Source organism: Dermacentor variabilis, chromosome 6 (assembly GCF_050947875.1).
Source record: "Dermacentor variabilis isolate Ectoservices chromosome 6, ASM5094787v1, whole genome shotgun sequence".
NCBI classification, from domain to species: domain Eukaryota; kingdom Metazoa; phylum Arthropoda; class Arachnida; order Ixodida; family Ixodidae; genus Dermacentor; species Dermacentor variabilis.
The window spans coordinates 190,791,235-190,815,537 of record NC_134573.1 but is presented as its reverse complement, the minus strand read 5'-3'; the positions used below and the strand labels follow the sequence as shown (position 1 = coordinate 190,815,537).

Here is a 24,303-nt window from a genome sequence, read left to right as displayed (position 1 = left end):
AGAACATCGCCAGAGTGCAACAGCATTGTCACAGCACACGAAACAGCCAACAGCAGACATGCAGGACCTGTTCGCTGATACACCAGAACGAAATACAAGCCAGGAAAGCAGACAGCACGGGTGCTCGATCTTCACATCCTTCACTGTACATCACTTCCGTCTGGCGATAATGGCGGCGTTTTTTTCTTTTTTTTTTCAGTTTCAGTATGAAAAACATTGATTTGTGCGAGCTCTTTGTGAGGGACTGACCTGTATTTCAAGTGTAAGATTTTGCATAGAGGCTCCTGCATAGCTAAATTATCTGAAACAGCTTTCTGCAAGGTCGAAAATTTCATTGCAGATGGCCTTTAAAGAGAGTTTTCACTGCCTTTGAAATGTCTCCTTTCATCACTTATATAGCCACTGGCTGAGAGAGAAGAGAAAATATGGTTGATCCCTCTTTCATAGGAATCAGTAGAACACGAAAGTCAAATGTATCTTACTGTATGTGAAGAATTAAGTTGCAAGTAGCCATCAGCGGCGCCCTACCACTGCACAGGGAATATCGACAATTGCCACACAAGCGAAAGTTGTCAAGCAACTCGTGACCAAGAAACATCCCCTGGAGACGCTGCATTGCACGCGTCAGAGCACTGTGCAAATCTGCCGTAAACCACAGGTGTTCGCAAACCACATAAGCAAAGCCAGACGGATTGTTAGTAAGTCACTTCATGAACTCAGTCCGCTGCACTGAAAGACATGATTTGTGGACCAGCGACCGCTTTGTAGGTTTACTTGGCACATTTGGTTTGTTTGGCTTGGTCTGTTTTGCTCAATTACACTTTTTAGACATAAATGTATTTAGTTACATTTTTTTTTTAACATGTGCACTTGTTTTTTTTTTAATGCTGTGAACTTGTTTGTAAAATAAGAGACATAAAATAATTACAAGCAATAAAAAAAGAAAGAGTTACTTACATCAGAGTGAGATATGTACAAATAACCGTCCCTCACTTCACACTTCCTTTTCTGCCAGACACGGCGCATTTTACCATCAGACTTCTTAAGCAAGTAGCCAATCTTCGTGTAGCCATAATGTTGGTTCCCCTGTGGCTGATGTAAGCTGTAGCCAATGGAGCTAACCTGTTCCAGAGCATAACAAGACAAGAACATGCAATTTCAGCAACAAATTGCTAAAGATCAGCGCCAGCAAGAAATCTCTACAAGTCACAGCAAACTGAGCATTAATACCTGCACCATTAGAATGTTACATGAAAGACTTAAGGCACAGAATGTTAGAACAAACACATATGCACAATTCATCTTTGCTGCAATAGCTTCCAGATAGACACATAAGAAGGCCAATGACATAAGTATGATCATGACTGCTAGTTATATTTCACTATGGTATCATTCTGAAATCTCTGCTATGTAACAGGTAGTGCTGCAAAGCTACTATCACTACTATCGTTAACTAAGCAATCAGCGTGAACACAAACTTGGCATAAGGAAATTGTTACATCTTAGAATGCTGCGAATTAGGTCAAAAGTTCTTTTCCACAAATGGAATGAATGAATGCCCAGCTTATTTATCGATAGCTGCTCCACAGATAAGTTAAGAACATGATACCAGAAATAAAGGAATTGGATCTGTACTCTTGTGCATGCATCTACATGAGGATGAAATCCGAGATAAACAGCATCAATAAATCCTTGTTTGCTGCCACTACTGACATTTTAGCGTGTACATGACCTTATGAACAATTTTTTAGCAATTATGACCTTATGAACAACAGTCACTCAACATGTCCCCTTCCCTTTCTGTTTCCATTTTGCGCTAAGTGGCCATAAATCTAATGGTCTGAAATTGTTCAGTATGAACCGACTAGCCCAGCAACACATATTACTGAAATGAACTTATCTTCCAGATATAAAAAAAGAATTCTACTTTCTCCAGAAAATGGACAAGTATATTGTTTTATTTATTTGATGTAGTACAATAATGTTTGCTCCACGTCTATTTCTGTAGATTGCATTTTTCTCAGCATTATCTTTTTTATACACAGGTTAACGGCCCATTCCTTTGGTTTTTACATGCATTTTCCCCCTTCCTGAAATCTGTGCCTATCAATGACATTATGCTTGAAGTAACTAAACAAAATATCTGACAGCCATCCTTACATCTTTGATATCCAGGGAGGGTGAACTCCTTAGTGTGTTTCGAAGCTCGACGAGTTTCTTCCGCTCCTCATCCTGCTTCTGCCTGAGCTTTTGCAGCTTGCTTGACAGTTCTATAATGTAGTTGTTGAAGTGACCAATTGTCTTGAGCCCATCCTGAAAGAAGCTGCAAATAGAAGCTGACTTGTGAAGCACGAGTGTGGTTCTGCCATCACAGTACAACTGCAGAGGCTTCAATGCATGATATGTTACTATTATTGTGATAGCAATTATATGGACACTCCAGGCGAATGTCTGCTGTTGGCATCGCTATGATATTAAGTATAAAGTCCACGTGCGCTAACATCGCGGCCACGCACCGTATGCTGTAGGGGCGAGCAAAAGCTTGCAAAGGTAAGTCGAGAAGGATGGTGGCTTGATGTGGCACTGTCTTCTCCCACTCACAAGAGAGGAAGGCAGGGAACTGCACACCATCTTCTCACGGGCGCAAGGGGGGGGAGAGCTGGGAGACGTGTGCGCGCGCAACAAGCAGGTTAGTGCGTATTTCCTCTTCTACTCTGGTCGTAGTGTGGCTGAGTGCGGCCGCGCGCAGCCGCGCACAGCCTACCTTGGAGGCAATCGGCACCAGCTTCAAAGGCTAGCTGACCTGAGGTAGCTGACCGCTTTATGTGTGCTGCGTTCTCACGTACTCACATTCTCACATTCTCACTGCACGAGCCTGATTTTTTGGCCTAGGCCTGGGCCTGGCTTTGCCTGGTCCTGCTTTATGAAGTTTGAGCCCAGCCTGGGCCCAGGCATTTATTACCAAGCTTAGAAAGGACCCACGTGTGCATGACCAGGCTGGACAAAAATTTGTTGATGATGATGATTAGTGGTGCCTTGCCCTTTGTAGCGGGCAATCAAATGGAAAATCAGGTGTGTACATGCATTGGAATGCTGCTTTACCCACAGTGACAGCTTGGTGGTTAAGCTGTTGCACTGCTAAGCTCTAGGACGCAAGTTCAATTCCAGGCATGGCAGCTGCATTTCGATGGGGGAGAAATGTAAAAACATCCGTGTATTTAGATTTAGGTGCATGTTAAAGAACTCTAGGCAGTCGAAATTAATCCGGTCCCTACTATGATGTGCCTCATAATCGTATCATAGTTTCTGCATGTAATAAGCCAGAATATAAATTAAATGTTGCTTATGCGATATGTGAAAAGTCATTACAATAAAGGTACAGCAACAATAAAACATAGCAAAACGTCTTTTTAATACAAAGTGTACAACTAACATGAAAAAGCAGTAGGAGCAAACTCGGGGCATTCTCTTTATTGCTCTTTTCACTTTACGTTAGAAACAACAATGATTGCACAAATTCTAAAAAGAGGCTTTTGATTAATAATTTGTTTCAGCAAGATAAAAAGGATTAAGGTTACATATGGTGAACCGCAAGCAAAAGCAGATGAAATGTACATTGTTCATATTCTGACTTCGACACAATAATGTAATCACAACAATCAATATAAATTACATAATCAAGCTGTCACACACCATGCTTCAGGCTATCCCAGATAAAACGTTCCTCCCGTCTTTATGAAATAAACATAGAAACGATGCTTAAAATAACATGCAGTGATGCAACATTCTGCACCTGAAAACGGTGCCACAAAAATAGGACTGTGCAAAAACCAGCAAGAGGTAAAAATATACATGTTCTTCTGGAAAATACGCAGGTTGTGCAGGCTCTCCGACTTCAAGCAGGTCCTGCTCTCATGGAGTATGTACCCAGTTGCACTAAAATTGCATTCACTACTTACAGATTATATCGTATGTGTCAGCTTCACCCTCTCGGGGTCAAATCAGCTACAGTGTATAAGCAATAAAAGACCCAAATCTTTGTTTGTCTCATGGGAGCATCAGTGATCTGGCCTATTGCCCGAGCTATTATTTTTATGCTGGTGTGCATAGCTTGATCATATGATTTGGTCCTATTTGTCACTGAGCATGCAAATATATATATAGTGTTCTGAATTCATGAGCATACAGCCTAAAATAAATGCACAAGTAGAAAGAGACACCCCTTGCATTAGCGTTAAAATAATATAAAATTATCGAAATTGGTAATAATGCAACCGCACAAGTGTATTACTTTAGCTTGGCACAGAATGCCTTGAACCATGCTATGCATAATCTTTGCGTGTGTTCGAAGGCCCGGCTTGGGCCCTTTAATTAGCGGCGCCAAGTCCGGCCCAGGCCCAGGCTTCAAGCCATGGGCCCGGGCAGGAGCCGGCGAAAAATGCTTCGGACAGCCCGTCCCAGGCTTTTGGGTCGGCCCAGGGCCGTGCATTGCTCTATTTTCATGCACCTAGTTTGCATTTAAGTGACAGGCAGTACGAAGGAGAATTAGGTTGCCACTGTTGCCCCTCTTGATCACACCAGCATTCTGACAGTGAGTGTGTGGGGTCATCGAGAGAGATGTGTTCGTGTTTGTCTGTGCATGCCTGACAATATGCTTGTTAATTCAGTTAGTAAGTGAATGTTTACAGCAGTTTATGCCACTAATAAAAGAACTAATCTGATTTCATATAGCTGTCTAATAATTTGCTATCGCAATCAATGCTTCACCTTTCAGGTGAAACTGGCCTTTTTGACGAAGGAAAGCAGCATGTGGCGTGCACTTTGAAGGCCCATATAAACAAGGTGTTCACCGGCTACTGAAAGCACGCTATTTGTTTTATTTTCATGTGAAGTAAGCCTGATTTATTTTAATTATTAAACAGTGGCAGCTGTTTTTTTGGAGGAGGCACAAGTGCAATGGAGTCCACTGATATGTCCACACGTTTTGCCAGCTGTGCAGAGGCACAGCACTTGCCGCGTGCCCACAGACTACCTTAGTTGCACTCCAATTGAAATGTTACAGTTGAGATGTAGGAAGAGAATTATAGGAGAGAGAGAAAAACTGTAAATACCAGTCAAAAACAAAACAAATACATGGTGCAGGAAAGTGGCATTAGCACATGCTTGTTGAAATGTATATGCAAGAGCACACAGCATCCATCTCCTGATTTTCATTTTGAGCACCATGGACGCTCAAGTAGCCAATGAGTACAGAGTTGAAGAGCATGGTCAGTGATAACAGCTGTTGTCAGTTTGCATTCTTACAAACTTTCCTTCAGTGCCCGCTTGGACAAAACTGCTTGCATGTCGAACACTCACTTGAGCTGAACATTTACCAACAGAACCTTTTAGTCTAAAGATGACTTGAATGTGATAAGATGCTTTCATTGAATGGTGGATAGTTGCCTACTGTCATGGCATGATGGTTGGCATTATATCATTTATTAAGCATGACAAACTATGTCTGTCGGCCCATCCTGCTGATGGTGAGCCATGGCACAAATACTATGTGAATGAGACCTTTTCATAAAAAAGAAAGCGTTGTGCCACGACTAATGACTATTTGCAGCATGGAAGAAGCACCGTGATGCTTTATAAATGTACATTGTACTGAATACATTCGTTGATGTGTATTCTCCCAGAAGGGCAATGTCACATCTTTTCTTGAAAGGAACAAAGAAAACAAAATGAAAAAGTAAACACTTTGTTACTTCTCAGGTACTGCTGTCTAATTTTTTCAAATAAACCTATAAATTATTCATTGTGCAGTTAGTGTAAACTATTTTCATGCTCAGTGTCGCACTTCACCAGTACATTTCACCAAATGCTCAGTGCAGTTGTGTAAAGAAACATATGAGCATGTCTTCAGAGCACAATTTAGTGCAGCAGCTGTCTCACTGTAATAAAAAAAGAAATGCTAACAACAAAAAGCAAGTCAAAGCGATAACAGCAAAAATATTTGTCAGAAAAAATGCAGCAGAATGTCTCGGTGTGCACAAGGACAGTCATGTCTCATGAAGGAATAAAATAATATACCAATAAAAGAGGCAAAAGTGAGAATCGGGGCACCTTAGGATAAAAGCAAGGCAAGATGTAAACACTGTGTGTAGATCATCCACACTGTGTGTAAATCAACAATGAGAAAAATACAAGCTGCCTCTGCTCAGGCAAAAGGTAGCCATTCAGCATGCATTACAATGATGTGTCGTGGATTCTCGTTTAATTTTTTATGCTGCAGTACACATATCTGCTTCTTCCTTGGTAGCAATGCAATGCATAAGTCTTTCTTCCTCAACAAATTCTGTAAAGAAATACAACTGACTGCTTTATTTAGTAAGGGTGGGGATATGTAGTATTGCTGCCCCTATAGCCTAAAATGGTGCCAGTGTCAGTGCAGGGTTCAGTGGCTAAGGTGCTAACTTTCATGTCGAGAAGACCCAGATTGAAACCCCAGAGCTGAATGTTTAAATGCAAAAGCATCGTGCAGAAAGGGAGCAAGATATCAGCCTATACTGTATCTGTACCAAAAAATCACTCCGCCACCTTCAGGAGAGCGAAAAGGTGGTGACACCAGACTGGCAGAAAGGAGGAATGGGGATAGAAAGTGCACTGGAGAAGAGAGTGAGGAGTATCAGGAAGGAGGAGGTGCACTGGAAACCAGCCAGGCAGTTACAATCACCAAGAATGGTCAGTAAGAGCCTCTCACTCTGGCACGCATTTGTAAGTGCCACAAGACAATGCATCAGAGCGTAGAAAATGAAATGGCGGAAGAGCAAGGGGCTGCATCTTAGCAGGTGTACAACACAGTTTCAGTGAGTTATAAGAAAGCAGGATGGGATTGTGATGGAGCCAGAGTATATAGGCTTAACATTATGGTTGTGTGTAGAGGGAGCGACAAGAAATAAAAGCAGTGAAGATGCTTCAGCCCATGAAAGTAGATGAAGCTGATGGAGGCCATCACAATGCCGAGGTGGCACAAAGGTACTGAGCTGCCAGAACATCCGAGTGATGTGCTGTGCATTCAGAAGAGCTGAAAACAGTGAAACATACAAACACAGATACGCGGCAGCCAAAAGGAACAGACCCAAAGCCTTCGTGGGTACGCAGCACAGTAAACAAAAAATTGCATCTGCTACTTCACAAGCTGCTTCTGTGTGCACCAGGTATGACTAGTGTGGCAATTGAGTAGGCGGCATGAAATGCAATCGGTGGTTGCTAGGTTTGGTGGTTAGGAATGAACCATAATGAGTAGACATGACAGACTTCCCTCATAAACAACAAAGTAAAACAAACTAATCACATATAAACACACCAAACAGGACATCACCTATGCACTCATATATTTCTCTAAAAGGTAACTTGAACCCCCGAACTTTTTTTTTTATTAGTATTTCAGATCTTTTTCTATGCTATTACAGACTGACGAAGACACTATCTTTCATATACACTCTACCACCTATAGAAGCATCATTACATTAGTATTGCGGGATTCTAGGGTCTCACAAGAGTACTGACCATTGCAAGTTTAAGCTTAGCGAGCCACAGGCCCGTGTCAGCAGTTGCCTCTCGTGCTCTACTGCGCCACTGCGAGTGCACTCAGGCCGCCAAAGGAGGGCAACGACCGCTGCGCACGCAGGAGAACATAGCATTGCCGTGATTTAGTGGAAACCATTTATTGTCCCTGGCAGCACCCAACATCGCACAAACGTCCGGTCCCGGGCCAGAATCAAATGGCTCCCAGGCCAAGGGTGAAAATACAGGCAGAGGCGCCGCTAGCATGTCGCTGCGACAGCTAAGGCTTCCCGTGACACACTGCTGGAAAAAGTCCCTGCGGTTATGCTGCTTGCTCTCGCGATAACCAGTGGGCCCACTCGCAAGAGCTCGAACAATCTCCTTCGGCTTGGGCCTCCAACAAGTACGGCTCGGTGCAGTACAACCATGCTCGAGCAATAGGCACTGGTCTTCAGCTTAGCGTCCGGAAAGGATCAACACAAGGTATGCGCTCACCGCACGTGCAAAGGCACCGCATGTAAAATCCCAGATTTTAATATTTTATATTTGTTCAGGAGGATATCTTTCTTAATAACATGATGTAATGATGGCTATGTATCACTGAATAAACGTGTCACAATCACTCTTAGAATAACTGGAAAGAGACATACAATGCCAAGAAGTCTGTAAATTTAGTACCTTTACAGGTAAACAATGTGTCTCTTTCACAAACTTTCCAAACCTGTATAGTCAAAGGTTTATGTGAAGAATTTGATTTGAGCAGAGGACTTCAGTGTTCGTGTATAATGTCGGTGAAGTGTAACCAAATGAACATTTGTTTTTCTCTGCCCAGCAGGGCACTTGAATGGAATCGCCTCACAGAATTATGCACTTCTATGTGAGCTGGCCGTTGTTCATCCAGAGCATTACGTTCACAAAACTTAATCAATGCTGAGAGCTTTAAGCTTGCGATAAAAATAATGTTTATTTCATAACAGGTTTGGAATTTTGTTGTTTTGTCATGTAGCTACTCTCATCTGTGCAACTTCTTGTTCCAGACACCTCCCTGCCTTGTGGCTATGTGTGGCCGGTATTTTCACAGCCCACATGGGCAGCCGCTATAGCAGACCAGGAGACAGGGTAACATACGCTCTGCTACGTGTAGACTTGCAAGGTGCCGGCATTGCTATCATTGCCCACCGTACGGACGCGTCTAGATGGATAACCTGCTTCCCTGTCAGCTGTGCTGCTATTGCAGTGTTGCGCCTCTGTCGGTTGAGTGCTCCTCTCGTAAGGGTGCACTCTACCTGAGTTCACTAGAATGCTGGGCACCGTACAAGAGCTCAAGTCGTAGACACAAAGGTGGATGAGAGGAAAGCGTGAAGTACCCAGCGCTGTCTGGGACGGATCTCTCCTAAGCTCAATCTGCGGGCAGCGGCCAGCCGCTGCTGGCGACGCGAGCACCCCCACCGCCAACAACCACCGCGAGTGGAAAGGGGAGAGGCGTAAGGACGACACAATAGGTAGATGCCCGCGCAAAGATTCCAAGACATACCTCAATCCTCATAGTATCTATTGAAATATTTCTACACAAAACTGCTGAGTACTGCAAGCAAAATCACGTGGTTGATAAGCATGGCTCAAGACAGGGCAACTGCATTTACATCATGCGGAAATGTGTACTTTGATAGTGCCACAGCAAGTAAGGCTATAATGTGCCACAGAAATCAATTCCGAATATGAAATGAATTTACAAAGAAAAAAGAAAAATATGCCAGTATCATAACCTTCAGCCTACCTATGTCCACTGCCAGATGAAGCCCTCGCCCAGCTACCTCAGATGACACCCCTCTCTTGTGTCAGCTGGCTTCACCCTAAGAGTGCAAATTTCCTCTACCCACAAAACGTACACTAACATTTGCAGTGTTACAGCATGCATAGAAATCTTCCTTTCTGCCAGCAAACATAATTATCATAAATTAAGACAGACACTTCAGCAACTAGGTAATATTTCAAAGCGGATAGAAATTAGTTGCACAGAATGATACACAAGTGCTAAACTTGCAATTGGAGGATTGGATGAAATTGATTTCATACTTTGTGCCGATCCCAGCATAGTGCAGGATGTAGAAGTGATAGGTAGGGTATCAGTGCAGTGATCACAGGTTAGTGAGGGCTAGGATTCACCTCAATTTGAAGAGAGGAGGAGTAAAATTGGCCAAGGAGAAACAGGTCAACTTAGAGTTATGGCTGGTACTTGAAAACAAATTTGCAGCTTTAGAACAGAGAGATGACGATGATTACATAGAGCTAATGAATGAAACCGTAATGAGGCTGGCTTCAGAGGAAGCAAGTGAAGTGGGAGGCAAGGCACCAAGGCAACCAGTAGGCAAGCTCTCCCAAATAACAAAGGACTTAATAAAGAAATGACAAAGAATGAAAGTGTTCAACTCAAGAGATAAGACAGAATTTGCGGAACTGTCAAAACTGATCAACAAGGCGAAAATCAGGGGTATTCTAAATTATAACGTGAGAAAGACTGAGGAAGCCGTAAAAAATGGTACAATAAGCCTCTTTATATGGCTTTTATAGATTACGAAAAAGCATTTGATTCAGCAGAGATACCAGCAGTCATAGAGGCATTGCATAATCAAGGAGTACAGACCACTTACGTAAATATCTTGGAAAATATCTACACAGATTCCACAGCCACCTTAGTTCTACACAAGTAGGAAGATACCTATAAAGAAAGGAGTCAGACAAGGAGACACAATCTCTGCAATCCTATTCACTGCGTGCTTGGAAGAAATATACAAGCTATTAAACTGGGAAGGTTTGGGAGTAAGGATAAACAGCGAATACCTCAGCAACCTTCGGTTTCCCAATGACATTGTTCTATTCAGCAACAATGCAGTGGAGTTACAACAAATGATTGAAGACTTTAACAGAAAGAGTGTAAGAGTGGGGTTGAAGATTAATATGCAGAAGACAAAGATAATGATGAATAGATTGTCAAGGGAACAAGAGTTCAGGATCGCCAGTCAGCCTCTAGAGTCTGTGAAACAGTACGTTTACCTAGGTCAACTAATCAGAGGGAACCCTGACCATGAGAAGGAAATTCACAGAAGAAAAAAAAATGGGTTGGATCGCATACAGCAGACATTGTGAGCTCCTGACAGGGCTTACCGTTATCATTGAAAAGGAAGGTATACAATCAGAGCATTTTACCAGTGCTGACATATGGGGCAGAGACTTGGAGACTGACAAAGAAACTTGAGAACAAATTGAGGACTGCACAAAGAGCGATGGAATGAAGAATGCTAGGCATAACTTAAAGAGACAGAAAGGGAGCAGTTTGGATCAGAGAGCAAATGGGTATAGACAATATTCTAATAGACATTAAGAGGAAAAAATGGCGCTGGGCAGGTCATGTAATGTGCAGATTAAATAACCGTTGGACCATTAGGGTGACAGAATGGGTACCAAGAGAAGGGAAGCGTAGTAGAGGACAACAGAAGACTACGTGGTGCGACGAAATCAGGGAATTTGCGTGTGCTAGTTGGAATCTGCTGGCGCAGGACAGGGGTACTTGGAGATCGCACGGAAAGGCCTTCGTCCTGCAGTGGACATAAAATAGGCTGCTGCTGCTGCTGATGATGATGATACACATATGCCATGACTTGCACATTGTCATTCATAATAAAATGTGGCTTTTATTGGCACAAGGACAACAGATGGCCAAAGAGCACCATGACATACAAGGTCTGTTAGAAAAGTATCCGACCTTATTTTATATATATATATATATATATATATATATATATATATATATATATATATATATATATATATATATATATATATATATATTTTTTTTTTTTTTTTCATACACCTGATGAATATGAAACAAGCGCACTTGCACCAGCCGACCTGGAACCTTCGTGCGCATGCGCGAATTTTTCCCCGCCTTCCGATAGCGTCAGTCGCTGGGACACAGCGTTTGAGTGAGGTAGTGTGCAGTGCTCTCGTCACTTCTTTATTGCAAGGAAAATGGCAGAGCGACTGGAGCAGCGCTACTGCATCAAATTTTGACAGGAACTGGGCGACAGCCAAGTGGAAACCATTATAAAGATTCAGACGGCTTTCGGTGACAATGCTATAAGCAGCACACTTAAGGAGTGCTACAACCGGTTTAATGACGGCCGCACATCAGTGGAGAGCAAGCCCCGCTCCGGTTGGCCATTAACATGCCGAAACGACCCAGTCATTGCCGAAGTGAACACTATGGTGATGCGGGACCATCATGTGACTATCTGAGAAACTGTGGAAGAGGTGGGCATCAGCACTTTTTCTGCATATTCCATTATGACCGAAGATTTAGCCATGAAGAGAGTTGCAGCGAAATTCGTGCCGAAGCTGCTCACAGTGGAGCAAAAGTAACTTCGTGCTGAAGACTCACAGGACATGCTGGATTCCATAAACAGTGACCACTTCATGAACACCATAATCACTGGTGACGAGTCTTGGGTGTACGGGTACGACCCGGAAACCAAATCCCAGTCGTCACAGTGGAAGCATTCCACGTCACCAAGACCAAAGAAGGCCTGCCAAGTGCGCAGCAACGTCAAAGTGATAATGACTGCTTTCTTTGACTCCCGCGGTGTGGTACACCATGAGTACGCACCACAGGGTCAATCACCAAAGAGTACTACAGGGATGTCCTCCGTCGCCTACTTGATGCTGTGCAGTGCAAGAGACCTGAGTTGTGGTCAAAAGGAAATTTGCGCATCCATCACGACAATGCTCCTGCACATTCCTCGCACTTGATTCAGACTTTTTTGGCGAAAAACAAGACTCCTGTAGCTCAACAGGCTCCTTACTCTCCTGATATGGCCCCGTGACTTCTGGCTGTTTCCCAAGATCAAGAGGCCATTGAAAGGAGCGCGATTTCAGACAAGAGAGGTCATTATGGCTGCAACGACAGCTGAGCTAAACTCCATTCCGAAACAGTTCTTCTCGGAATGCTTCCAACAATGGCAGCATCGCTGGGAGAAGTGTGTGGAGTCCCAAGGAGGTTACATTGAGGGTGATTAGGTTTCCAACGCTCCAGTTCTTTTTCTTCGGCCAAAGGTCAGATACTTTTCTAACAGACATCGTATGGTGATGAGTCCTCAATGCATTACGAATGGAGTGGACAATGCAAATGGTAGATGCAATGTGGCTGTAGAAAGGCCTAAGACAAGTCGCTGTCACATGCGTAAAATATGAGTATTAAATTAATGACAATGACAAATGACGTGAGCTACGAGCATAAAAATTCCGTTATGAAGTGGTGAAATAATAAAATGTATGCAATAGGGCTAGTGCCTGAAGGGGTTCTTGAAGTCGAGGCTGACAGGCACGTGCTGAAAAAACATTTTGCACTGCAGCTGCAGCCTGCAAGGTGAGGCTGTGCTACAGATAACCAGGCCAGATGATTTGTATGGTGTTTACACCTGCTACAAATTTTTAAGACTGTTTTAAATCGAAAAACGTCTCATGGTTCAGAAAGAATGCTGGGTGAAGAGGGAAGTGCTCATGATATGCAGGATAAGAGTACTCTTTATGTTGGGCTTCCATTGCAGGACACTGGACAAGAACATGAAGACCATGAAGAATGGCATCACACTTATTACATGTCGACGGATCACTGCCAGTAGGGAGGAAATAGTCTGTTCCATAGGTACATCCTATCCTTAGCTTGCAAAGGAGCACTTCCTTGTGTCTTGTTTTGTCTGATATCTATTTCCCTATTCTTGGTTTGATATTGTATAGCTTATTTGACACTTCAGTATCCCGCTGCCTTTGCCAATATTTCCACAACTCTTGGCGCAAGAAAGGCTTTAGGTATGGGATAGCTATGTTTGTGTGTGAACATTAAAAAATTACTGACATGGCACTTCCGTCTGCAGCTATGCAGCTACATTGCCTTTTATGCCTCTATGTCCAGGTACCCAGCATACTATGATCACTTGCTTGTCTGTATAGGCTGAGCATAACAAGCCGTATAGTTTGTTAAAAAGGGAATTCTTGTGTTTTTGCAGATTCATTAGCTTTATTTGTTTAACTGCCGAGAGGATTACACATGATTCCGCTGTGAAAATACTTGTATAAAGATTTAGTCCAGCAGACATTGAAAAATATGGTCCCAAAGCTGCATAAGCAATACCAGTAAGGAATTTGGAAGCGTCCACGTACAATTCCGCACATGAGTACTTTGCCTGAAGTTCGAGGAATCGTGAACACATATGAGTCTCAGGTGGACATTTGGAAACCTCTATATAAGAGACATCGCACTCAACAGTCTGCCGCTCCCAAGGCGGTGGAAGCTGACGCAGGGTCATTAGAACATTCTCTTGATGTAGTATGCCTGTTTCTCCAACCAATGCTCGTAAACGCAGGGACGAAAGAGTCCTGATAGCCAGACAGTTTGGATCACGGTGTAAGAAGAACAGGCACTTACGCGTGTGATGCTCTAACCAATTAACTACCACGGCTTGTTTAATGAGCCGCAGTAGCTCAATTGGTTAGAGCAATGCATGTGTAATGCGAAGATGAGGGATCATTCCCCACCTGCGGCAAGTTGTTTTTTCATCCGTTTTCATTGCCATTAATCTATCATTCCTTTAATTCAATTAGTAAGTACAAGTAATTTCCCTTGTTTTCCTTGGTGTCTTTGTTTGTTGGTTTCTCATGACATGTTAGGTGAGTGAGCTCTCTCTATTGCTTCCAGTCGGCAGAGTCAATTTTTCACTGAGAAATACGGGGAGAGTTTTCATCACTTTTTGTTAACACTAAAGCGATGGGGAAGTGGTCACTCCCGTAAGGGTTTATGATGACGTTCCACTCCAGATGTGACATGAGTGTACTTAATGCGATGCTTAAATCTGTAGATGAGCATGTTTTGTGTACCATGCTGTAGAATGTGGGCTCCTTTTTATTTAGCAAGCACACACCTGAGGAGAAAAAGTTTTCAATTAAGTGCCCTCTTGCGTCACAACGAGAGTCGCTCCACAGGCTGCTATGTGCATTTACACCTCCAACAACGATGTATGGTTGAGGAAGTTCAGCAACAAAGATTAGGAAATCTGATCTGGAAAGTTGATAATTCAGAGGGATATATAGGGAGCTTATAGAGAACAACTTCTGCAAGAGCACCGCTCGGACTGCGACTGCCTCAACGGGAGTTCGAAGACGTAACTGCTGACAAGCAACATTTTTGTCCACTATGATTGTGATGCCACCCAACGAGGTGAGTGCGTCATCACGATTTTTTTGGAAAATGGCATATTGCCTGAGAAAGTTACTTTGTGCTGGTTTTAAGTGTGGTTCCTGAACACACAGCACCTTTGGATTGTATTTGTGTGAAAGTTCTTTAATGTTATCGAGGTTGTCGATAAGATCTCTCATATTCCAGTGTTATATTTGTGTATCCATGTTGTTTGTGTTTTTGTGCTGCCTGTCAAAAGGAGTCAAGTTGGCTTACGGACCCTTTCCAAGTCCCATAATTTGGAGTTTCGTGTTTCTTGCAGCAGTCACGAGATTTGCACCGCTCTTGAGGTGCTGGGTGCACTGGCTGAATTTGAGTGGTGTCCACTGACTCCTGGGAGCCGCTGGACTTCCTTTCACTCGAGCGAGGTGTTTCCAGGGCAGGCCTTGCCTTAAGAGATGAAGTCTTGGAGATCACCAACCCAGAGGTCAATGGGCCCTCCTACAGGGACGGCAAAGCAGCGCTGCCCCCTTATGCACCGCATCAGCCAACCCTGAGCTATAAATGAATGAAACACGCTTCCATGCTTCCTGGAAAGAAATGTTCTCTTTTGTCTTGATAACTACTATTTCCTTTTCTTTTTTCTACGTGGGGACATGATCGCAAGTAAGCTTCATGTTCACCGTCGCAGTTACGACTGTGGCGTGTACCACTACAGTTCAAGAGATGTGTTAATTGGATCTGCATTTTGCACAGGTCAGTCGGCCTCTGCAGTTGTGCGAGCCGTGGCTAAATCTTTGGCACTTAAAGCATCTATGTGGGTCGGGAATGTGTACTATTACTCGTGTCTTTGTGTACCTGGTTTCAAGAGAATCTGGCAGTACACTCGTCTTAAAATGAGTATCAGATGGTTTGTTGAAATTTCTTTGTTTTCACGCTTGAAGATTATTCGCTGCACTTTGATAATGTTCTGCTCCTTCCAGCCATCCAGGAGCTCCTATTCACTCAAGCTCAGGAGATCAGTGCTCGAAGTGACTCCTCTGGATGTATTCATTGATCTATGTGCTGTCACTGTGACTGGAATGTCACCAAACGTCATGAGCTTTGAGGCGTTTCCATACTGAAGCTTGTCTTGAACCTCATGCAAAGGGTCCCCACTAGCCATTTTTGTGACTCTGTAGCCAGGACTCAGTGCGGTGGTGAGACACTTAGCAACGACAAATCGGGAAACAGTTTGTACAGTCTTCTTTGCAGGGTTTTCACCATGTACGACATGATAGCAGGGAAAGACTTCTTTACGTGTAACCAAAAAGTTTGATGTTTCCTCAGTGCATCCTCTTTTGAAAAGAGGATGATCAGGCAGTTTGAAGAATGAAGCTGATGCCATAAATCCTTACTTAATTTCAGCCACGATGCCAGCCCCCCGCAACAGAGCCCAACAAGGGGACATGACAGGAGCCCCAGTAACGGAAGTCCTGTAGACGCCATCTATACACTGCTGCTATAACCAAATATGACTTAACCAAGACAGGTTAGCCACACAAGGTTAACCCTTGCCACCAAGAAAAATGGGAAGTAAATATAAGATAAAAGAAGACAGGACAGTAATGAAAGAGAAGGGGAAAAAAAAACATAGAACGGAGATGAGGACAGGAAAAGGTGAGTGCCAATTTCTCCTGAGGGGATCCCTGCAGAGGTGCCATCTACGTGATGTGGAGGCCAAAGAGGTATGCTACCTCTGCCAAGGGGCCATAATGGTCCAAACACCCGACACTGGCTCAATCTTCAGGGTTCCCTTTTCCCTGGACACGGCCAAGCCGCGCACAGCTACACGCAGGAGGGTCCAGCTCTCATGTGCTCAGGTACCTGGTGTCGCAACACACATCGTCATTCAGTGCAAACAAACTATCATCTACACCAACCACATTTCTTTTTTATGCAAACCAATTGATGTTTCGCTAAGAGCTTTTTTTTTCTTTACAAATATGAAAGGCTCACCCACTTCTTGAGAAATCTTATGTTTGTAGCTGAATACTATATTAGTGTTTGTGAAGAGTGGTGTCTGTCATGATGAAGCTCCTACACAATGAGCCACACTGAGGAATCGTTTGATGCACCATGCAAGAATACCAAGTTAGCACATGTCCGTGCTAGAGGTCTAAATCATTTGTGGGTGCAGTGCTGCATATTAAAGTAGTGTCTAATGCAATATCCATCAAATAAGAAGCTTCAGCTAATTTAGCCTTGTTCTTCACAGACAAGACACTCAGCCATAAATATCAGTTTTCCTGAGAAGAGCTTAGTATATTTTCCCATCTATAAAGAAAACTGTGGGCCAAAGATCAACTGGTTTGTATGAAAAAGAAATACAGTTCCTGCAGATTATATTTTTGCAAGCTTAAATGCATTGAATGGCCATGCTAGGTGAAGGAATATTGTGGGTATGCACCATTCTTGCATCCTGGTATTAATATTCTCTGCATGACAGAGACACAGTGGTGGGAGCAGGTGTTCTGCCACAAGAGATGGCACAAGTACGCCTGTGCGGGCACCACCGGATAGCATGGACAGCTCAGCTGCAAGAGGAAGTTGCTTCTACGTCTTTGGCTAGTCAGCATGCTTAGGCTGGCTGTGCACTCATTGGTGCACTTTGTAGGAGGGACATGCAGACGGCTTCCCATCCAGGTTAGGAGAGCAGCACTGCCAAACACATTCGCTCATACATGCTTCCGTTTGGGGAACTGCACCCACAAATGACCTAGGCTTCAAAGTCCGGCACGAGCAAAATTCATTCAGTGCCTTTATGTGGCAAGTCGAATCATCTATACTTCAGCAGGGCCACTGAGGAAACATCCTTTACATTTCATCTAGCCGGCATCATCATATCAGAGCAAAATGTACCCTCTTGGTATGTGTGTACTGTGCAGTTTTCTTGGCTGTCAAGTGCTTTTCAACCTTCCTATAGGCATACTTTATGCATGTTACTATACTGCACCAATAAATTCTTCATTGTGAAAATCGTTTTGTACTGTATTTTTCTGCATGCTATTATCTACTACTCTACATTGTCAGGTGCCTTATGTGGTTGTCTGTTCATCATATGCAAGCTTTGTATTTACACTGTGTAAACAAGAACCCATTGCTTAGTTGTTTGTATATGTTACCTCTGTCTTGTCCATCAATGCCATTCTGCATGTTCTACACCACTGTTACGTGAAAGCTATGACCAACCACTCTTTTGACCAATACTCACTTGTTTTGCGCATGGTAGAACTCAACCAGGTGTTGCAATAGTTCCACTCCTTTCTTGGTCTTGATTTCATTCACTTTGATGAGATACTGCAGGATAAAACACATCCCAAGTGTTGGGTCAGACATAACTTTGAACACAGTCAGCCTTTGTTTAACTAGGCTGTGTGGCACTCTTTGGCCAGAACTGGCCCTTGTGCCATAAAAACCCAACAAACAATCAATCAATCAACTAGGCTGTGCTGCCACTGGTCTGCAAGAGTGTCCTTCTCCAAATGTCACTCTCCGATTAGGCACTAACAAAACCAGCATTTCGTCATAGCACAAAGTGAGTGTCGCAACACCAGTTCACCATGGTAGCCCTAACAGTGAAGTGAGAGGCATCGAGCTTGATTATTATTGCCACAGAAAATTAAAGCAACTATGCGTCTTCAATGCTAGACAATCCTGCAAGCACCATAAAATGTGTTGGTGTAGCACAACATATAGTACTTTAGGGCTGAGTGAATACCAAATAGCTGCTCTAAACATAAATATTGAATAAAATAAAAGCAAAGAAACAAATTTATAGAAAATCTAAAAATGAACTCTTGCTTAAATGTCAGCAAATTTCACATAAGGAAAGCAGCTGCGTACACATGCTCAGGGGCTGGCTTCACTTCTCTGTCCAATGCTGCCAACCATTGAGAAATTTTTATACATGATTTGCAGGAATGACCACATAACACTTTGAAAATTATGCTATTCTAGGTGCTACTAACAGGGTATATCTGAGTATTACACAGAGGCAGCAGAGATATTGCCTGTGTACTTTAAGTATAGAGACAGAACAAAGATAGCTTTGTTTAGAAAACACCTCCACATATGTCTGATTTTCGTTGAAGGAATCTGGCAAGATCCTTTCAAACGGTAAATATCAAGTCAAGCTGCAGTGACAGAATAGTGCCTGAGCACATCCAAAGTGCCAGTTTTACAGGGAACAAGCAATTTCACAAGCAAGGGAGTAACAACGCTGGCATCACCGCTGTTGAAATATGGTACTAGCTCCCATCACATAATATGTCCCATTTATGTATAGTAAACCATAGGCACAGATTATGGCTTCTTTGAGGCCTGAGCCCCCTCCGAAATTTTCTGGAGGGATTGGGGGGAGGAGCAGAGCCTCCTCTTAATATGTTAGAGTTCTGTTCGCCACATCATTTGAGGTTCCTTTTGAGTTGCCTCTACCTTTTCAGTTAAAATTTTATTGTGGCTAGAAGCTTGCTGCATATTTGTTGGTGCGGACATGCACGACCTTTAGTTCATACCTTCGCTTTATTTCTGCAAATCCTGATAATAGGAGCACAAGCGCATTAGAAGCATTAGTGGTGGCTACCTCACTCGTATTATTTCACCTCAACATTTTTTTTTAATTTACACTGTGGACACCATGCACAGACGCAATATATTTAAACATATACACAGGACAAAGTTTATTATATTTGTAAAGAAAAGGAGGTAGCCAACTAACAATTATTTCTAATGGTATGAATAGCCTATACCTAGAGAATGAATATGTCGCTGTATATTCACCTCGCTTCAAATAAGGTACAAAACTGTAAGATATAACATGTTATTTTTTTCCTCAGACAATTTCGGATCGGAACCAACTACCACGAGAAGTAGCCACCACCGCCGCAAATGATAACTTTTTCTTGTTGCTCCAGTAGTGTATTTTTGTGGGCAATGTAATTAATGCGAAAGTGAATTCTATCAAATATAAAGAATGTATTCTCGTAATTACTAGGCCCTGTGACGCATGTTTATGCTAAAATTATTGCTTTTGTGACGAAGAAGATTGGCAGGCTAAAAAGCACCGTTGCCATCACGTAGCTCGTACCCAGTTCGTTCGCTGGCTGCACCCTACCTGCTGTTGCCGTGTTGGTCGCTGCTTCTCTACGACCCCGAATAAACCCCCTTTACAATTGGTGGAGCTGCTGGGTACAACCGGAATTCTGGAACTTCGCAACCGGACACTGCAGCCTGTCTTCATTATGCCGGAAGAAGGACCACAGCAACCACAACCCGCTGCCCCAATGACTACCGTGGTCTGCCCCAGCCCGTTGCATCAACGCGACCCACCCATCTTCAGCGGTACCGAAGACCATGACGTAGAAGACTGGCTTGCTGACTACGACCGGGTGAGCATCCACAACCACTGGGACGACACCAAAAAGCTGAATTACGTATCCTTTTATTTGAGCGGTGTCGCCAGCGTGTGGCACCGCAACCATGAACGTGATCTCACGACGTGGCCAGCCTTCAAAACTAACGTGACGGAGGTATTAGGGCGCCCCGCCGTTCGCAAGCTTCATGCCGAGCAACGTTTGCGCAGTTGTGCGCAACAGTGCGGGGAGACATTTACAAATTATATAGAAGATGTTGTCGACCTCTGCAACCGCATTGACGTCACAATGGCTGATGCCGAGAAGATCCGCCATATCTTAAAAGGCATCGAAGACGACGCCTTCCAGATGCTGTTGGCGAAAAATCCGGCGACAGTCTCTGAACTCGTCAGTCGCTGCCAAAGCTTCGACGAACTCCGCAAACAACGCCTAGCCACCCACCAACCTCCCCCTCAGGCGACTTCAATGTCGAGCTTGGCTGTGTCCCCGGATAACACGTCGCTACTGCTACAGATCGAGGAGTTGTCCGTGAAAAGGTGGCTCGTCAGCTTTCTCTGATTCCACTTACACACGGCCAGTTGAATTCTCCGTTGGTGCCCGCTCTCCAATCTGTCATCAAGGAGCAGGTAGCCGACCACATTCCACCTTCTCTCCAGCAGGCTCCGGTTGCCGCTCCCCTGACGTACGCCGAAGTCGCTTCGAGGCCTGCACCACAGACCTACGGTCCCCTTCGCCCATCTTTGCGCCTGCCCGTATCCGCTCCAGTCCGGCCACTGGTGCAGTATGCACGACCTCAAGATCATTGGCGCATGGAAGACAATCGCCCGATTTGTTTTTATTGTGGCCGTGCTGGACACGTAGCACGTCACTGTCGCCTCCTTACACCGAACGTCCCCAACAATGTGCGTCCATATGCGCCACGTTTCCAACAACGCTGCAACTATTCGGACACCTTTGAATCTCCTCCTGTTGTCGACACCGCATTCTCCGCCGCTCGCCGTTCACCTTCTCCTCGCCGCCGCTCGCTTTCCCCCATGCACCAGCGTCGGAGCCCTTTGCGCCAGGAAAACTAAATATCGCAGTTCAGGAGGCAAGAACTGCGGTGCCAGCGAAATGTATGAGGCCTCACACTTCCCCGAAGAATGTTATTAAAGTCGCAATAGAAGGTTCACTGAGGCTAGCACTTGTCAACACCGGCGCTGCACTTTCAGCGATAGATGCCCGTATTTGTCGCAAGATAGGAAAAGTGACGACGCCGCTTTCTGGACCGTCTCTTCGAACTGCCAACGCGCAGCACGTCGAGCCATCCGGCGCCTGCACTGCTCGTGTCGTAATTCAGGACGTCCTCTATATCACAGAATTCATCGTGTTGCCATCATGTTCACACGACGTCATATTAGGTTGGGACTTTCTCTCCACACATCATGCGATCATTGACTGCGCCCGCGCCGAAATCGAGCTGTTTCAGTTTTCGACTGATATTATCACTGACCATAAGGACCATTGCCGCAAAATCTCTGTTTCAGAAGACACCGTTACACCTGCCTGGTCTTCCACCCTTGTCAGTATCTCTTGTGACTATGTAGATGACGGCACAGTACTCTTCGCTTCATCTGAACTCTTAGTTCGCTGCCGTTCGCTGTCCTCGAGTTCCAAGCTGGCGCCTCTCTCATGTGCGTCTCAAACCCATCGGCTGAACCAATTACTTTACGCCGCCGTGAAAGCCTTGGCAGAGCAGAGCCACTGACCTCATCTTCAATATTTGACATGATGGACAACTCCACTTATATTGCTGCTCTCGAGGCATCGCGTCCACAGTCACTACCGCATTCTTTTATGCCAGCTATTGCCAGTGACCTTACGACAACGCAGCGCGACGAACTTCTTCGCTTGCTCCAAGGCTTCTCTTCCTCCTTTGATTGCCAAGCAACATCACTCGGCCGCACAACAACTGTTTCGCACACTATCGACACTGGGAGCCATGCACCGATTCGACAGCGTCCCTACCGAGTATCGGCGACTGAAAGACGCGTTATCAATGACCAGGTGAACGATACGCTCAATCGCGGTGTCATCCAGCCTTCTAGTAGTCCTTGGGCATCACCAGTTGTCCTAGTTAAAAAGAAAGACGGCACCATACAATTTTGCGTCGATTATCGAAGCCTTAACAAGATTACCCGAAAGGATGTATACCCGTTGCCACGTATTGACGATGCACTTGACTGTTTGCAAGGAGCGGAGTTTTTTTCCTCCTTAGATCTCCGCTATGGCTACTGGCAGGTGCCCATGGCTGACGCTGACTGTTCTAAAACCGCATTTGTAACACCAGATGGCTTGTATGAATTCACTGTGATGCCGTTCGGTCTGTGCAATGCGCCCGCCACCTTCGAACGCATGATGGACGGCATCCTACGTGGCCTGAAGTGGCATACTTGCCTCTGCTACCTCGACGACGTTGTCGTCTTTCCTCCTGATTTTCCGACCCATCTTCGGCGTTTACATCAAGTTTTGACCTGTCTCCGGAATGCTGGTCTCCAGCTTAACTTAAGAAAGTGCCGATTTGCAGCTCGAAAACTGACTATATTAGGCCACGTTGTCTCCAAAGAAGGCATTCTTCCTGATCCTGCTAAACTTCGTGCCGTATCTGAATTTCCGAAGCCCACTAACTTGAAAGCACTACGCAGCTTCCTTGGCCTATGCTCTTATTTTCGACGTTTCGTTCGCAATTTCGCTACTGTGATCGCACCACTAAACCAACTTCTCCAAGGCGACAATGAACTTTCTGCTTCGTCGGAAGCCTCTGATGATGCCTTTATGACTCTTTGTCACCTACTCACGTCCCCACCAATCTTGCGCCATTTTGATCCAAGCGCACCTACAGAACTTCACACTGACGCCAGTGGTGTCGGCCTTGGTGCCGTGCTCGCACAAAGCAAGAACGCTAATGCCGAATACGTAGTCGCTTATGCTAGTCGTGCCCTCACGAAACCTGAGGCTAATTACTCAGTCACAGAAGAAGAGTGCCTGGCTATCGTATGGGTTGTTCAAAAATTTCGTCCATATCTCTACGGTCGACGCTTTGACGTGGTGACGGATCATCACGCTCTTTGCTGGTTGTCCAACCTAAAAGACCCGTCGGGCCGCCTCGCTCGGTGGGCCCTCCGAATCCAGGACTATGATATCCGTGTCGTCTATCGTTCTGGACGCAAACACTCTGACGCCGATGCCCTCTCGCGCTCCCCAGTTACTTCAGACAGCAGCACTTCTGCTTATAGACATGACATCTCACCACTTGACATCCTGGACATGGCATCGGAGCAACGAAAAGACCCATGGATCGTCATGATATTCGACTTTTTGTCCAATCCTCCGGCAACTTCGGCACCTCGAGCGTTACGCCGACAAGCGCAGCATTTCACAATCTGCGACGGACTTTTAAACCGCCGCAACTACCACAATGACGGCCGCACATGGCTCTTAGTAGTGCCTCGCCACCTACGACAAGATTTATGCTCCGCTTTTATTTTGACCCGCAGTGTGGTCACGGCGGAGCGTCAAAAACCTACACACGGCTTCGCCTACGATATTATTGGCGAGGGATGTACACCTTCGTCCACAAATACGTGCGCTCCTGCATTGCCTGCCAGCGACGTAAATGTGTCCCGCATCTCTCCACCGCACCTCTCCAACCACTTCCCTGCCCAGCTCAGCCATTCGACCGCGTCGGCATTGATATATACGGGCCTCTTCCATCTACTGACGCTGGCAACCGATGGATTGTTGCGGCCGTAGATCATTTGACATGATATGCTGAAACCGCTGCCTTGCCTGCTGCATCAGCAAAATACATCGCCTCGTTCATACCAAACAACTTCATTCTCCGCCATGGCGCCCCTCGTGAACTGTTGAGCGATTGGGGCCGCATATTCCTCTCAGACATCCTGCCGTCACACCCGCCGTGGTTGCTCAGTGGCTATGGTGTTGGGCTGCTGAGCACGAGGTCGCGGGATCGAATCCCGGCCACAGCGGCCGCATTTCGATGGGGGCGAAATGCGAAAACACCCGCGTGCTTAGATTTAGGTGCACGTTAAAGAACCCCAGGTGGTCAAA

The 24,303-nt window shown here is 44.8% G+C and overlaps 1 protein-coding gene across 3 annotated transcripts in view; it reads right to left on the bottom strand.

Moving 5' to 3' along the window:
* Asap (ArfGAP domain of ASAP) overlaps nucleotides 1–24,303 on the bottom strand; it is a 221,044-nt gene that overhangs the window by 179,011 nt on the left and 17,730 nt on the right. For all 3 annotated transcript variants that reach the window (XM_075697201.1, XM_075697202.1, XM_075697203.1), the window contains exons 9-11: nucleotides 18,033–18,118; nucleotides 2,161–2,323; nucleotides 958–1,122 (exon numbers count right to left, since the gene is read on the bottom strand). In XM_075697201.1, coding sequence (XP_075553316.1) covers nucleotides 958–1,122; nucleotides 2,161–2,323; nucleotides 18,033–18,118 — 414 coding nt within the window. The remainder of the gene's footprint in view (nucleotides 1–957; nucleotides 1,123–2,160; nucleotides 2,324–18,032; nucleotides 18,119–24,303) is intronic.